The 12,725-nt window shown below is 41.8% G+C and overlaps 2 protein-coding genes across 2 annotated transcripts; one reads left to right on the forward strand and one right to left on the reverse strand.

The window, feature by feature from the left end:
- Positions 1 to 25: 25 nt before the first annotated feature.
- On the reverse strand, positions 26 to 5,966 carry txlnbb (taxilin beta b). The gene is made up of 10 exons (XM_048227580.1): positions 5,710 to 5,966; positions 4,474 to 4,742; positions 3,895 to 3,986; positions 3,344 to 3,514; positions 2,752 to 2,946; positions 2,380 to 2,499; positions 2,026 to 2,100; positions 1,838 to 1,930; positions 1,456 to 1,551; positions 26 to 871 (listed from the first exon to the last, which is right to left on the reverse strand). The coding sequence occupies exons 2-10, from the start codon at positions 4,700 to 4,702 to the stop codon at positions 143 to 145; spliced, it is 1,800 nt and encodes a 599-aa protein (XP_048083537.1). The 5' UTR covers positions 4,703 to 4,742; positions 5,710 to 5,966; the 3' UTR covers positions 26 to 142.
- Positions 5,967 to 7,221: 1,255 nt separating this feature from the next.
- Positions 7,222 to 10,341, forward strand: LOC125284273 (gap junction epsilon-1 protein). Its single transcript, XM_048228157.1, has 3 exons — positions 7,222 to 7,544; positions 8,687 to 8,869; positions 9,117 to 10,341. The coding sequence occupies exons 1-3, from the start codon at positions 7,506 to 7,508 to the stop codon at positions 9,510 to 9,512; spliced, it is 618 nt and encodes a 205-aa protein (XP_048084114.1). The 5' UTR covers positions 7,222 to 7,505; the 3' UTR covers positions 9,513 to 10,341.
- Positions 10,342 to 12,725: the final 2,384 nt, after the last annotated feature.

Raw genomic sequence — 12,725 nt, forward strand, 5'->3', positions numbered from 1 at the left:
CATAAACAGACACAGGATGCATATCTCCAACCATAATTATCCAGTTGAGCTTTATTGCTGGCTTTATTGTTACAAAGAAAGGCAGTGTCAATGTAAAATTGTTATTATTTTTTAATAAAAATGAAAGCCATTTAGAGGATATTTAGTCAACACTCTCCATCTCCTTATCCCTCTTTTCCTGCTGCTCGGATACCAGGGTCTCTGCTTGGCAGCCATTGACCTGCACTGATTCCACACTCTGCTGCTCCTCTACAGGGGCCGGTAAGGACTCAGGTTCCTTCTCCAGCTCTGGGCTCTGATTCTGTGTCTGCTCAGGGCTAGCAACCACGTTGGCACCTGCAGGCTCTTGTGGGGCCACTGTGGCCTCCTTGTGCTCGCCCTCGTCCTCAGAGTCACTCTGCCCGGCCGCCAACAGAACGTCTTGAGGTATGATGTGAGAGATGGTGAAGTTGGCGGCAATCTCCTTGAGCCGCGCCTGCTGGGCCTTCAGACTGGACAGCTCTTTGGTCAGTGGGGATACCGGGGTGGCGGCGGCAGCTTTCGGTGGCTCAGTTGGTGTTGTAACAGGTGCTGGTGGAGCCAGCGTCTCCATCTCCTTGGGCTTCTCCTCTGATGTCTCTGCAGGCTTCTTCTTCTCCCCGGAGGTAGCAGGCTTTTCCTCTGTAAGAGCTGCAGGTGTCTCTGCCTGAGCAGCTGCGGGTGTCTCTGCTGTAGCCACTGCAGGTGTTTGTTCCATGGGGGCTCCGGCCTTGTCTGCCCCCTGGAGCTTCTGGTGCAGGCTCTTCCTCTCCTCCTGCAGAGCCCGGCAGAGCTGCTCAAGCTTCTGGTTCTTTGTTGTCATGAGCTCAATTTCTTTGTCCCGAACCACTTTCTGAGATACATATCAAAGAAAAAATAAGTGTTAGAATTGAAAACTCAGTGAGCATTTCTCCTTTTTCCCTGGTGTGGATCTTAACTGCCAGAGAAAACCTTTTGAAGGTAACATCCCCCATCTTTCTAAAAGTTCTATGTTTTTGATCCTCTTTGAATGTGAACATGGGTTGTTTCAGTCTCAGAATAGATAGTTAAATATACAGCCAAGTCATCGAACCCAGTAGTGCTTTACAAAATAAACTGAAAAATCAGCAGAGATGAAACAATCACACATTCAAATTTGGTGACTTTTCAACATTTCCAACTGTAAATTACATTTAAAGCAACACCAAAGAGTTTTTTATACCTTAAAATAATGTTTCCAAAATCGTTTCAGTAGTTCGAAGGAATGAGACATAAGGAACTACAAATTTGACTTGCATCTGATGTCGCAATACATCATACTTTTATAAGTCATGCAAAATATTCTACCTTATCTGTGGACATCATTATTTGCAAAGCCGGTGCTGGATAAACAAATAGCGTGCGTGCAACAGAGGGAAAGTTATTTAGTGTTGCTTTAATTAAAGTAGATTAACCTACTTCTGAGACCATGTCCACCAGGGCCTTGTTGCAGCCATCAAAGCGAGACTTCCATCCATTTGCCTCTTTCTCCAGCTTCCTCATCTTCTTAGACATCTACAAAGAGACAACACAATTATTATCTTTCATTTACTTAGGTCAACTGAAAGAACTGTTTATCCCATTGCTTTATTAGAGATAGAGCTTAGTATGCAGGTTGGGACCTTGCATGGCAGCCTCTGCCATCGAGTGTGTGTGTGTGTGTGTGAATGGGTAAATGTGAGGTAAGAAACTGTAAAGTGCTTTGAGTGCTCGGAAGAGTACCGAGTCTATTTACCATTTTTACCATTTTTAGTGGTCATACAGATGAGTTAATGTGCAGCAGTTATTAAACGAGACTTGCCTTATCCATGTCCTGCTTGAAGCTAGCATACACACCACTGCTTTTGGACACAGTGCCCTGGAACTCATCAAACTTCTCAGAGTACACAGCAAGCTTCAAAAAGCAAAAGGGCATCAGTCAGACAGGCTAAAGTCAATAAAAAAAATTGGATAGATCAAATTAAGCAAATCTGTTTATCAGCAGCGTACTTGTGCTTTCATGTCATTTTCAGCTTCTCTCAGAAGTTTCACTGTCAGTCTTGCCTCTGCAGTCTGCTTCAGGAGCTATTGACAGCAGACAAAAAACAATGCTTCATTAGTCATTGGTATTTATTTAATTACTGCATTCAAAATGTTCACATGAGATTTCTTCAGAATAAAGTACTGATCCATTGCATTATGCATACCACACTCTAATGTGATATTTCCATTTGATGTTTAAACTTGCACATCACACATGCATAACCATGTGAAATTCCAGATTTCAATATTACAGTATTTGGTATCTGACTTGATTTGGAATTGAAGCCAAATCACTCATTTCACACTCATTGTCCTACTCACAAGTTCTTTCTCTATTTTATGCTTCTCCTCAGCCTCCTTCAACAGCAAGTTGGCCTGGGAAAGTTTAGTCTCCAGAAGCTTCTGCTGCAGGTCTCTGTGTTTGAACACCTTCTCAAGGTTCTGCAGAGGAAATACATTATCAGCAATTTATTTAAAGATATACTAATATACACTGAAATAACGGTGTCTTTTAATCTTACTTGTACGACCTATGACCATTATATTAATAATTAGTACAGTTATATTAGATTATTTGCCTCCAGTCATCCATCTAGTATATGTGCTTCTGTTCCTAAAAGTATGCTATATAACTGTACAAATATGCAAGAGTATGCTTGTTTTGCTGTTGTGTCCATTTGGATGGCTCCCTACCGCCTCCCTCTGGTCGTACTGTGCAATGAGGCCCTTCAGTTTCTCTGCCAGGTCACTGTTCTCTTTGCACAGTTTGGTGTTGCGTGTGCTGTGCTCCTCGATCTGGGCCTGGATGTCGGAGAGGGTGCTCTGGAAGTGACTGGTGATATCTTTCCGTTTCATGTCATCCTCTCTGCACCTTTGCAATGTTTCCTCCTGCGAGTGGGTGACAACCGAAAGGTAAAGGGCAGGGAAAAACACACAATCTCAGTGAACAGACTCTTTCCACTGTTACTAAACACCACTTCACAATGAACAGTGAAAGCTGTTAAAGTAATATTTTTTATTGTTTTTTATGCTTGTTTTACACACTCCCAATAAAATGTTGGGAGTGTGGAAGTTTTTTGGTCATCAACTGTTACAACGTAAGAAACATAGGACATAGGCCTTGTAAAGTAGTCCTTATGATTGATTGGTGACATATGGAACCACTCTCTGTGGTGTGTTCCCTAGTTATCAACTGCTACACTTAGGAAACCAAGGCTTGGAAAACAATATTGTCCTTATGTTTCATGGATGGCACGTGATCACTAGCTGTGGTGTTTGCCTCTACCTTGAGGGTCTTGTTGTGTCTCTGCAGCTCGCGGCAGAGCGACTCCAGCTTGCTGCGGGCGAGGACGGCCCGGCTGTGCTCGCTCTGGAGCTGGTCCTTCTCCTTCATCACCTGCATCAGCTTCTTCTGCAGCACCTTCAGCTGTTTCTGGTCGCCGCGGTGCTCCTCCAGCTGCACACGGGTCACACATGGAAGAGGCAAGAGGTTGTTGAGGTGGCAATGTTGTTGTGAGGTTGGGATTTAGCTTAGGAGAACATAGACAAGTACACAAGAACATGCGGTGCTAATATTACTAGTACACTGTCCTTGTCTTTGAATATTTGTCAATGATTAATGATTAATGACATGTTTTCAAATTCATGATGACACATTATGATGTTGCAATATGATGCTTCACCCAAAACATATAGATGCACAGAGGCACTATCCCTTTAGCAGTACAGTATATGCTGACTAAACAAAGATATATATACAGTATACAGGTTTCTTCACCAGAATATCAGGAATATCAGGGGGGAATTGAGTATACTCATCAACATTAAAGGCCTCACCAGCTCAGCATGTTTCTTGATGAGAGCGTCCAGCTTCTGATCAGGCGTGCCCAGCTTGTTGAGACTCTGCATCAGCAGCATGGCATCCTTACCTGGAACAGGAGAGCGTGGAGAACATGGTCACATCTTACATATGACAACCCTGATTTACACTAGTTCTTATGGGCTCCCAGGTGACCGCTGTGTGTGTGTGTGTGTGTGTTTGTCCATATGAGTGTGCGTTAAACCAGATGTCATGCATATTACACTCTTACATTAGAGCATGGCCCAGTACATACTATGCAATGCTTAGGGCAATATTATTGAGGCTGTGGGGCTTGTGTAAGCCAAAACAAAGGATTCTTTGGAAATAACAAATAAACAGAGATGTTGAAGATGTGGTTGGACAGTGTTCCTCTATAGATTGCCCCATCTGTGTTGCGTGGAGAGTTGTCCATGTTAATAGCAAACTGAGATGAACAGTCTTTTGAGCAGTTTAAGGGGGCTCAGATGTTGCATGACTTTTAGAGACATACAGTGAAAGCCATAATACTGACATGCTCTGTATTGATTTCTGACAATTGTTTGTGAATGTCTTACCGAGGTTTTTGAGCAGCTTCTTCTCCAGCTTCTGATCCTTGGCGCTCCCACCCTTCTGTGGGGGGGAGTCCACAGCCTTCCCGGTGCCTGCGTCCTCCTCGGCATCTGTTGGCTTCTCCACCACCTGGTAGGTGCTGATGATGTCCTCCAACTGCAAGCCCAGCTCATCAGTCAGGTCCACCGACGTCTCTTCCAGGGGCCCCTTTGCAGGATTGCGGCATGTCTCCATTGTGAGGTCAGGTCAATGAGAGGAGATGGGGAGGTGGGTCCTGTATGAGTGTATGAGTGAGATAGACAACATGTGTCATTATGCTACTGCAACATTCTGCTGTTTACTTTTAAGTTGACATCCAGTCAACTCACGAATTTGCTTGAGCTATTTAGTCAACTGCATTAGGCTGCATTTGTTCTGGGATTGCTATAAACAGATTGGAGTTAGCATAAAATCTTTTTTTTGTGATTTTTGGCAGAACATTCTCTATTCAAATCGGAAAAAGTCATCTTGAGCTCTTGAGCTTGTTTACTGTTTACTCCATGTGGCTCCTCCTCACTATGCAGCCATATGACTTGACAGTGTTTATCTGGTTAAATTTAGCCAGTCTGTTCAGCCATCTTACTGCTCTCACAAGCATGGCACATGGCACCTGTTCTGGGGCCAGCTGTCTATTCTGGGACCTCCTTAATATGGTCAAGTTATCTATTTGTTACCAGAGATTTTTTTCCATTTTTCCATCAGGGCCTATTTTATTCATGAAACACTACACACAACGAATTATTATCAGCAGTCATTTTCTTGTAATATTAGTGGATGACAACAGTCAACAGATACGTAAATAGCACTCAACATTCAACTAGTATCTTACTGCAGCAGCACTAGATCAAGGACATGGACATGGGGCAACAAGTTTCAACAGGCTTAAGTACATGAACAGAACAGCCTTGTCTATTTCAAATGATTATGTCAACATACTCTGCTGATGTCATTAACTTTTCCTGAATGTCTAGGGAAATAAGAGAATGCTCTCCCCTAATATGGAGTATCTTTACACACTTAACCCAGAGACAACATGTGACATTCACTCTGGATACCACTCCGCCTAAACTTTAGAGGTAATACAACAACACAGGTACACTAAGTAAACAGTCACATATAAACAGTCAACATGCATGAGATCTATTCAGTGTACATTGCAGCAAGGCATCAAAGACTAATGGGAATATTGAAGTGCTACTTACCAGCACCGGCAGTGAGGAGAAGAGGAGTGGAAAGGAGTTAGAGGGGGCTGCCAGGAAGCACGCACACACACACACACGGACACACACACACTCACACTCTCAGACCCACACAGCAGCTGCGATAGTCAGTCCTCAAAATAAACCCATGTGCTGCAACTAGAACTAACCTCCGAAAGATAAAAGGAGTGTCAGAGAGATTACCCAGTAATGGAAAAAGTATCTCTTGCTGATGGAAACACCATACATTGGATATATGTTGTTTACTTTCTCTTAACACTAACGTTAGTGTAGACCAAAGACTGAAACGGTAGCCTGACAATTTTTTTATATTGTGCAAATGTTTAGTAAAGAGTGACCACAGACTGAAGTCCCGCCCACCCCCCTTTGATTGACATTTATGAAGACGAAGGGCCCACAGATGGCTTACGGGGGCACCAGGGTGGCCAGTCGGTTCCCATCATGCCCAAACCCTCATCATCAAGTCATTCTCTAGTTTAGCCCTGCAAGATTAACATACGTTGTGTCTTGTCACATACACTACAGAAGTGTTTGTGCCACTAAATAACAAAGGTTCTTTTGGTGTCATGGTCTTGTTTTGTTGATATAGTGGCACCTCAGAACCGGTAAGGTGTCAGGACAGTTTATTCAGTGGGTTTTACATAGGGGCCTTTTCATGCCTTTTCAAACTCAAATTCAAATATTTTATTTTAACCACACCATGTAACCATGTAACCATGTCTATGAATCTCTCATGTGGCTCCTTTATCTTTCCCTCTGTTTATATTGATAGCCTAAATGACAAACCTCTCAGGGAATGTAGATTGTAAAATATGTTTTGTTGTAGGCCAATAGGCCTATATCCAGCCAGCAGTGTTATTTCACCAATATTTCCTATTTTCATGGCAACTCTTTGATGCTGAGACATCTCATAAGGACATTGTGTAGCATGATGATTGATGTCTGTCTGTCTTATCTTATATCTGTTATTTTTATGTTCAATACTTTATGTTCCATAGTGGAATTAATTTGAATTCCATTGACTGTGCTGGCCAACAATTCTTTTATGGTTGCAAAAAATCTGCTCCTCCTTTACCATTCAGTGATGCATTGTGGGTCTATCATATTGTTGTTTATAGTTTATATTTATAGTTGTTTATAGCAATTGTAAAGACACTACACAAACTATTCCAAGTGACTAATGTAAAACAAAATGGGGACTTACTTCACTATTTTGATATTTGATAACAAAATGTACTAAGTAAGCATTCTATTTTCTCTGCCATCCTGGGAATCCGAATCATACTGTACAAGTGTGGTAAACCAAACATGGCCATTAAAATCAAGAGCCTACAATGCCGAGGGGCTTGTGAGGTGTTGGTTTGTTGAATCCATCTCTCTATTTAAAGCAGTTCTCCTCTTTTCCCTTGGCTACTGAGCACACACAGGTCATCCAGCTGAAAAGCCTGGAGCTTTTATGTTGACTCGCTGCTCTTCTGTTGCAGAGAGGGCATTGTAACAGGCCAGTGGCTCTGCTCTCTGTCCACACGGTATACAGACGGCCCAGCTGCTATTCAGACCCTCCGCTCAGTAGCCCTCCGCCACCCACAGCCGTTTTCAGCGTCAGACCTCCGATCATGTCGATCTGACCTGCTTTGTCTGTGGAGCTCGTGCTGCGCTTGCCTTGAAGGGAGGGGGCGGAGGAGAGGGGAAACGGCGCACCCTGGATGGAGCCTGCTTCCAGCTCGCTCTCTGATGGATCAGGGTTGGTGTGAAGGAAGACCCTGCACTCCAACCAGATGGGGAGGACCAACAACTCACCACCTGGACTCCGCTTGGTGCAGTGACTTTTTCTTTTCTTTAGGGGCTTCCTCTACCTGCCTAGTGGGGATACTTTCACCATTGACGTACTGGGGGGAAGAGTCATATGCATTCTGTCTGAGTAATACTGATGTGTTTGGCTTGGGTTTACTTCAACTTTGTTTTCCAGGCTTACAGAGGGGGTTTTTGTAGAATGCGTTGGAATGCATTTGCAGATGTTCTGACTCTTTACACCAATGGGACCTTTAATAAATCTAAAATTAATTGTGTTTTTTTTCCAATATGCTTTACATTCAAATATTTATTCATTGTTCATCAGTATGTTTCACATGTTCTGGTTTTCCATACTGTTTTTAAGGCAAAACATATATTTGTTTCAGAAAGCTTTAACCAGAAGTGGTCTCCCCCTCACCTGTTTTGCTGTGTAGTGCGAGGGCGGTGTTTTTTTTTTTGCTGACGGAGGTCAGGGGGGATTATGAAGGGAGCACATGTCCACCGCTTTTGTGTTGCCCTTTTTGTTGGGTGTGGGTACCTCGTGAGTACACTGGTGCAAGTCTAGGGGAATGAAAAGGCAACATGCATTCACAGGGGCTTTGCACTGCTGCAAAGGTCATTCGGAGCAACAGAGAGTTACAGCTAAAGTTTTGACAGATGCCAGCAGTTCGGCAATGAGGGCCAAGCACCAGAGATTATCAGAACTTATAGAAAAGGGACTAAACAATGTCTTTAAACTACATCAAGAATTTCTATGAAGGATGTGTGAGTATCCAGTGGACTGTATTTGGGAATGTTGTGTTTTGTTTATCAGTAAAGACTAGGGAAAAAAGAGGGCTAGTCTGCGTCACAACAAGATTGTGTGAAAGTATCGATTCTCAGTTTTACCTATTTGGATTGCGGTTACTGTTTGTTTTTCATAGCATAAATGATAAACAATGGGGTTGTGTTTTTTTAAAGTTAAGAAAAAGGGCTGTTTTTGTTCAAGATAAATGATATGCCAATTTCCTTGAATGTTAATCTGCTCTTTATATCTGCCTCTCTATGTGTTCTTACTGTCTGTCCGTCCATCTGTCTGTCTATCTGTTTGTCTCTCTGTCTGTGTATCTATCTATCTATCTATCTATTCATGTATCTATCTATCTGTCCTGTTTTTGTGATCCAGCTGCGGCCTCCCACTGTGATTGGCCAGTTCCACACTTTGTTCTTTGGCTCTGTGCGCATGTTCTTCTTGGGGGTTCTGGGATTTGCAGTTTATGGAAATGAGGCCCTTCACTTCAGCTGTGACCCAGACAGCAGGGAACTCAACCTCTTCTGTTATAACCAGTTTCGACCGATAACTCCACAGGTACAGGAAATCCATCCTTACTTTTTGTTATTGTAGTGTTTGAAGTTTTTATGTGGTGTTCAGAAAAAGAAATACAAACATATACTCAATTGAAATGCATTTCGAATGTCATTAAATGACATTTAAAAAATGTGAAGATCTCATAACATTTTTTAGCCTTGTATCACTGGAGTACTGTTTCTCCACTTTAGACATGATAGTGATGAATGTAAGAATTACTTACAAGATTCTTGCCCTTCCTCATAAGGTTTTTTGGGCCTTACAACTGGTGACCGTTCTCGTACCTGGGGCTGTTTTCCACCTCTACGCTGCTTGCAAGAACATTGACCAAGAGGACATCTTAGAGCGGCCCATCTACACTGTCTTCTACATCATCTCTGTGCTCCTGCGGATCATTCTTGAAGTGGTGGCCTTCTGGCTCCAAAGCCACCTGTTTGGCTTCCAAGTGCACCCATTGTACATGTGTGATGCAAGCGCACTGGAGAAAGCATACAACTTCACCAAGTGTATGGTGCCTGAGCACTTTGAGAAGACCATCTTCCTCAGTGCTATGTACATTTTCACCATCATCACCGTTGTGCTGTGTGTCGCTGAGATCTTTGAAATACTTTGCAGGAGACTCGGCTATTTAAACAGTCAATGACCCTTCGCTTTAAGCTGCATAGAAAACATACACTTAAACATTCACCCATTCACATACACAGGCAAACACGCTTTCTCACACACACATATGCAAACACGACATCACACAAAAGCGGGGAAGTATACGTACCTCAAGAAACGAATGTCTACTCAGAACTGTTTTGTGGTGTACATGATATTAGGATTATACTTGATTACAGAATATACGTGTGGTTGGCTACTGGAGCACTGGGCTTTTGCTTTCCTACATGTGAAATGATCATCTGAAGATGTTCCATATTTGGTATTTGTAAATAATTGTCAAACATCCATCCAACTTGAGTGACATTATTCTCTACTAAAGGCCAGGACTTATGATATGCTTTGTTGCATCCAAAAGGTTTTAGTCATGTGGCCAGTGCATGATGTAAGATCATCGGCAACATTTGTGAGATCATTATCAGATGGCTGGGTACTACAAACTTTTGTATGTGCTGAAGTAATCCATAATTTTGACCGTAAGTGTATAATCTCAGGTAGAATGTGACATACTGTGAAGTGACTGGATTTGTAATGGATTTATTTATCCCATTCAAAATTGATACACAGGACTAACCATCATTTAGCTCTATTTCTCATGATTTCTCTTTGAATAGTATCTTACTAAAATCATTATTTAGAGGCCTTTTTTCCTGTGTGTCCCTGTACTGTCTGGTGTAGCATTTCATGTTTAACTGTTACCTGTAACTATGGCTTTGTATCCATGGTGCGTTGAACATTTTTTTGAGGTTATTTCATTTGAGGGTGTCTACACATTGAGGTATCTGCATTTATTAAACCAGTGTATCACATTTTCTGATGGACTTTCTATCATTCTTTGTTGTAGTTTTTTAAGCCTTTTAAATCACCAGCCACTATCATAAGTGTGTTATGCAATTAACAGCAACTCCTTCAGTCCACAAAACCGAACAGTTATTGACATGTATTTGTTCAAGTTTATATTCTATAATGCTATTCTACTACTATTATTTATATAATTTAGCTAGATGGGCAATCTGTACGCTTTTTCTAAAGATAGATCCAGTGTGACGCAGAGGAGGAAAAGCTCTCTCCCTCTTTAGTGACACCTACTGGTAAGATAGGGTAACAATTGTAGGGACAGAAACAGGAACAGTGTGTCCTGCCAGGCTGAGAGGAGGTAGCAGGTCATATCAGTTCATTAACTTCAGGTAATATCATTCAGGAAATTGGCAGTAGTATATGCTAGTTAGTAGCAGCGTGTCATTTTCTCCATTTTCACTGCACAACTCAGAGATGAGGCTACATGAAGTGTTACCTCGGTACTAATATATCATAGACAGCTGATTAGCTAGCATGAGGATTATCATTTGGAATCTCCATCTTTGTTATGACCTAATGTGAATGAGTTGGCGACTGCTTTCAGTTGTCCCAAACCATTTGGATTTTTTTCTTTTTAAGTTGTTCTTTTTTCCGCTCTGGTCTCATTTTGGCTTACCTCATAAGTTTGGCTTTGTAATTTGAACATCTGCCTCCTCTGTCCCAGTGATTCGTGCATGCTTGTGGCAAGGTTGTGCCAGATCTTTACCCTCTTACATTGCCTGGAACAGATTCTTGTCCTCTTTACCTCAGATGCCCTTGCATTCGGTAATTACATGAAAACTCAAACTATGGAACAGCCCACAGTTTTAGATCACATGTAGGACTACATTCCGAACACATTTACCACAAATCTGCAGTTTACTGGAAAGTGAGAGGGGCCCCTGTGCAGGCGCGTAGCAAGCGTGGGGGATGTGGGTGTTATAACGTACACGCTTTTGCTGGAACACGATTCTATCCCCCACACTTTTTGACAGATTAAAATGAAAGTAAAATATGGAAATAAACGCTCTCGCCTGTGTGTGCCACTGAAGGATGATCTTTTGATGAGACAGAGAAAGGAAATGTCTTCTCTGAGGGGGAGGTGGTCACAACATTTAACACTACTTATACTGTGTTAATACAAAGCATTACTTGCGAAGAGCCATCTAAAAGCTTGGTTGTTGAAGAGGTTAGTTATACCTTTCATTCACAAAACAAATGAGTGCAGTCTCCTCTGACTTACCTTCAAACAATCAGTGATGGAGGAAGTACTGAAACTCAGTACTTAAGTAAAAGTACAAATACACAGAGAAATATTTACTTTAGTAAAAGTAAAAGTACCACAATGACAACCCTACTTAAGTAAAAGTAAAAAGTACCTGCTTTTAAATGTACTTTAAGTATTAAAAGTAAAAGTATTTGCATAATGATTTATTATCTTAATATCTATATTCTAAAAGGAAAAATCAGTATGGGCTGTGGCATTTTATAGTTTTAGGTTATAGGCCTACTCGACTAGATAGTTTTAAGCTAATGCAATTTGTGCTTACCATCTGTGACCTAGTTTACATTCTGAACTACAATTCTAGAGACTGTAATTCTGGATATCTAGGGTGATCTGCTAAGTAAAATATCATTCAGCAAAACACGAGAGCCTGAAGTTTAACGGGGTAGACAAGGGAAACGTCGGGTGGATCGTAATGCCAATTCTGCTGATTGAACAGAAAAGTTGATGAGAAAAGTGTCTTTATGATTAGGTTCAGTTTCACTTGCGCAGACGCACATATTGAATAAGCGCTCACATTACCCCCCAATTGCAGGCTATGCATCTTTATTTGATCACACACAATTAAGAAATATTGCCTAATCTGGAAAATGTTACGTTTTTTTCGGCCAGTGGTTCATTAATAGTCTATCATTCATTTGTGCCGCAAATGATCAGACGTGTGACAGAAGCATGGGCATAACCTGTCACTAGCTGATCCGCGGATAGCAATCTCATCGGAGAGGAGGCCCTAACGCTGCAGATATAACAGACAGAGAAAGGCACAGAACACAGTTGCATGTTCAGTGTAGCCATGGGTCTGGTGAATATAGCCTACCGAATGCAGATGGCTACAAGCTCACGCTTTGCCTGGTCTAGACTAGAAGCTTATGTTTTAAAGATTTAGAAGCTGGGCACGTAGCGCTCCAGAATCTTTGGTAGCAACCCCGCCCACTGGTAAAACAAACGTGTTTGTCAGAGAGAAAAAAAAAACTGATCATAAAATGTATCACAAAAGGAACGATGGTGCTATAGAAATGTAGCGGAGTAAAAGTACAGATAATTGCTGTAAAATGTAACGAAGTAAAAGTC

Source organism: Alosa alosa, chromosome 19 (assembly GCF_017589495.1).
Source record: "Alosa alosa isolate M-15738 ecotype Scorff River chromosome 19, AALO_Geno_1.1, whole genome shotgun sequence".
Taxonomy (NCBI): Eukaryota; Metazoa; Chordata; class Actinopteri; order Clupeiformes; family Clupeidae; genus Alosa; species Alosa alosa.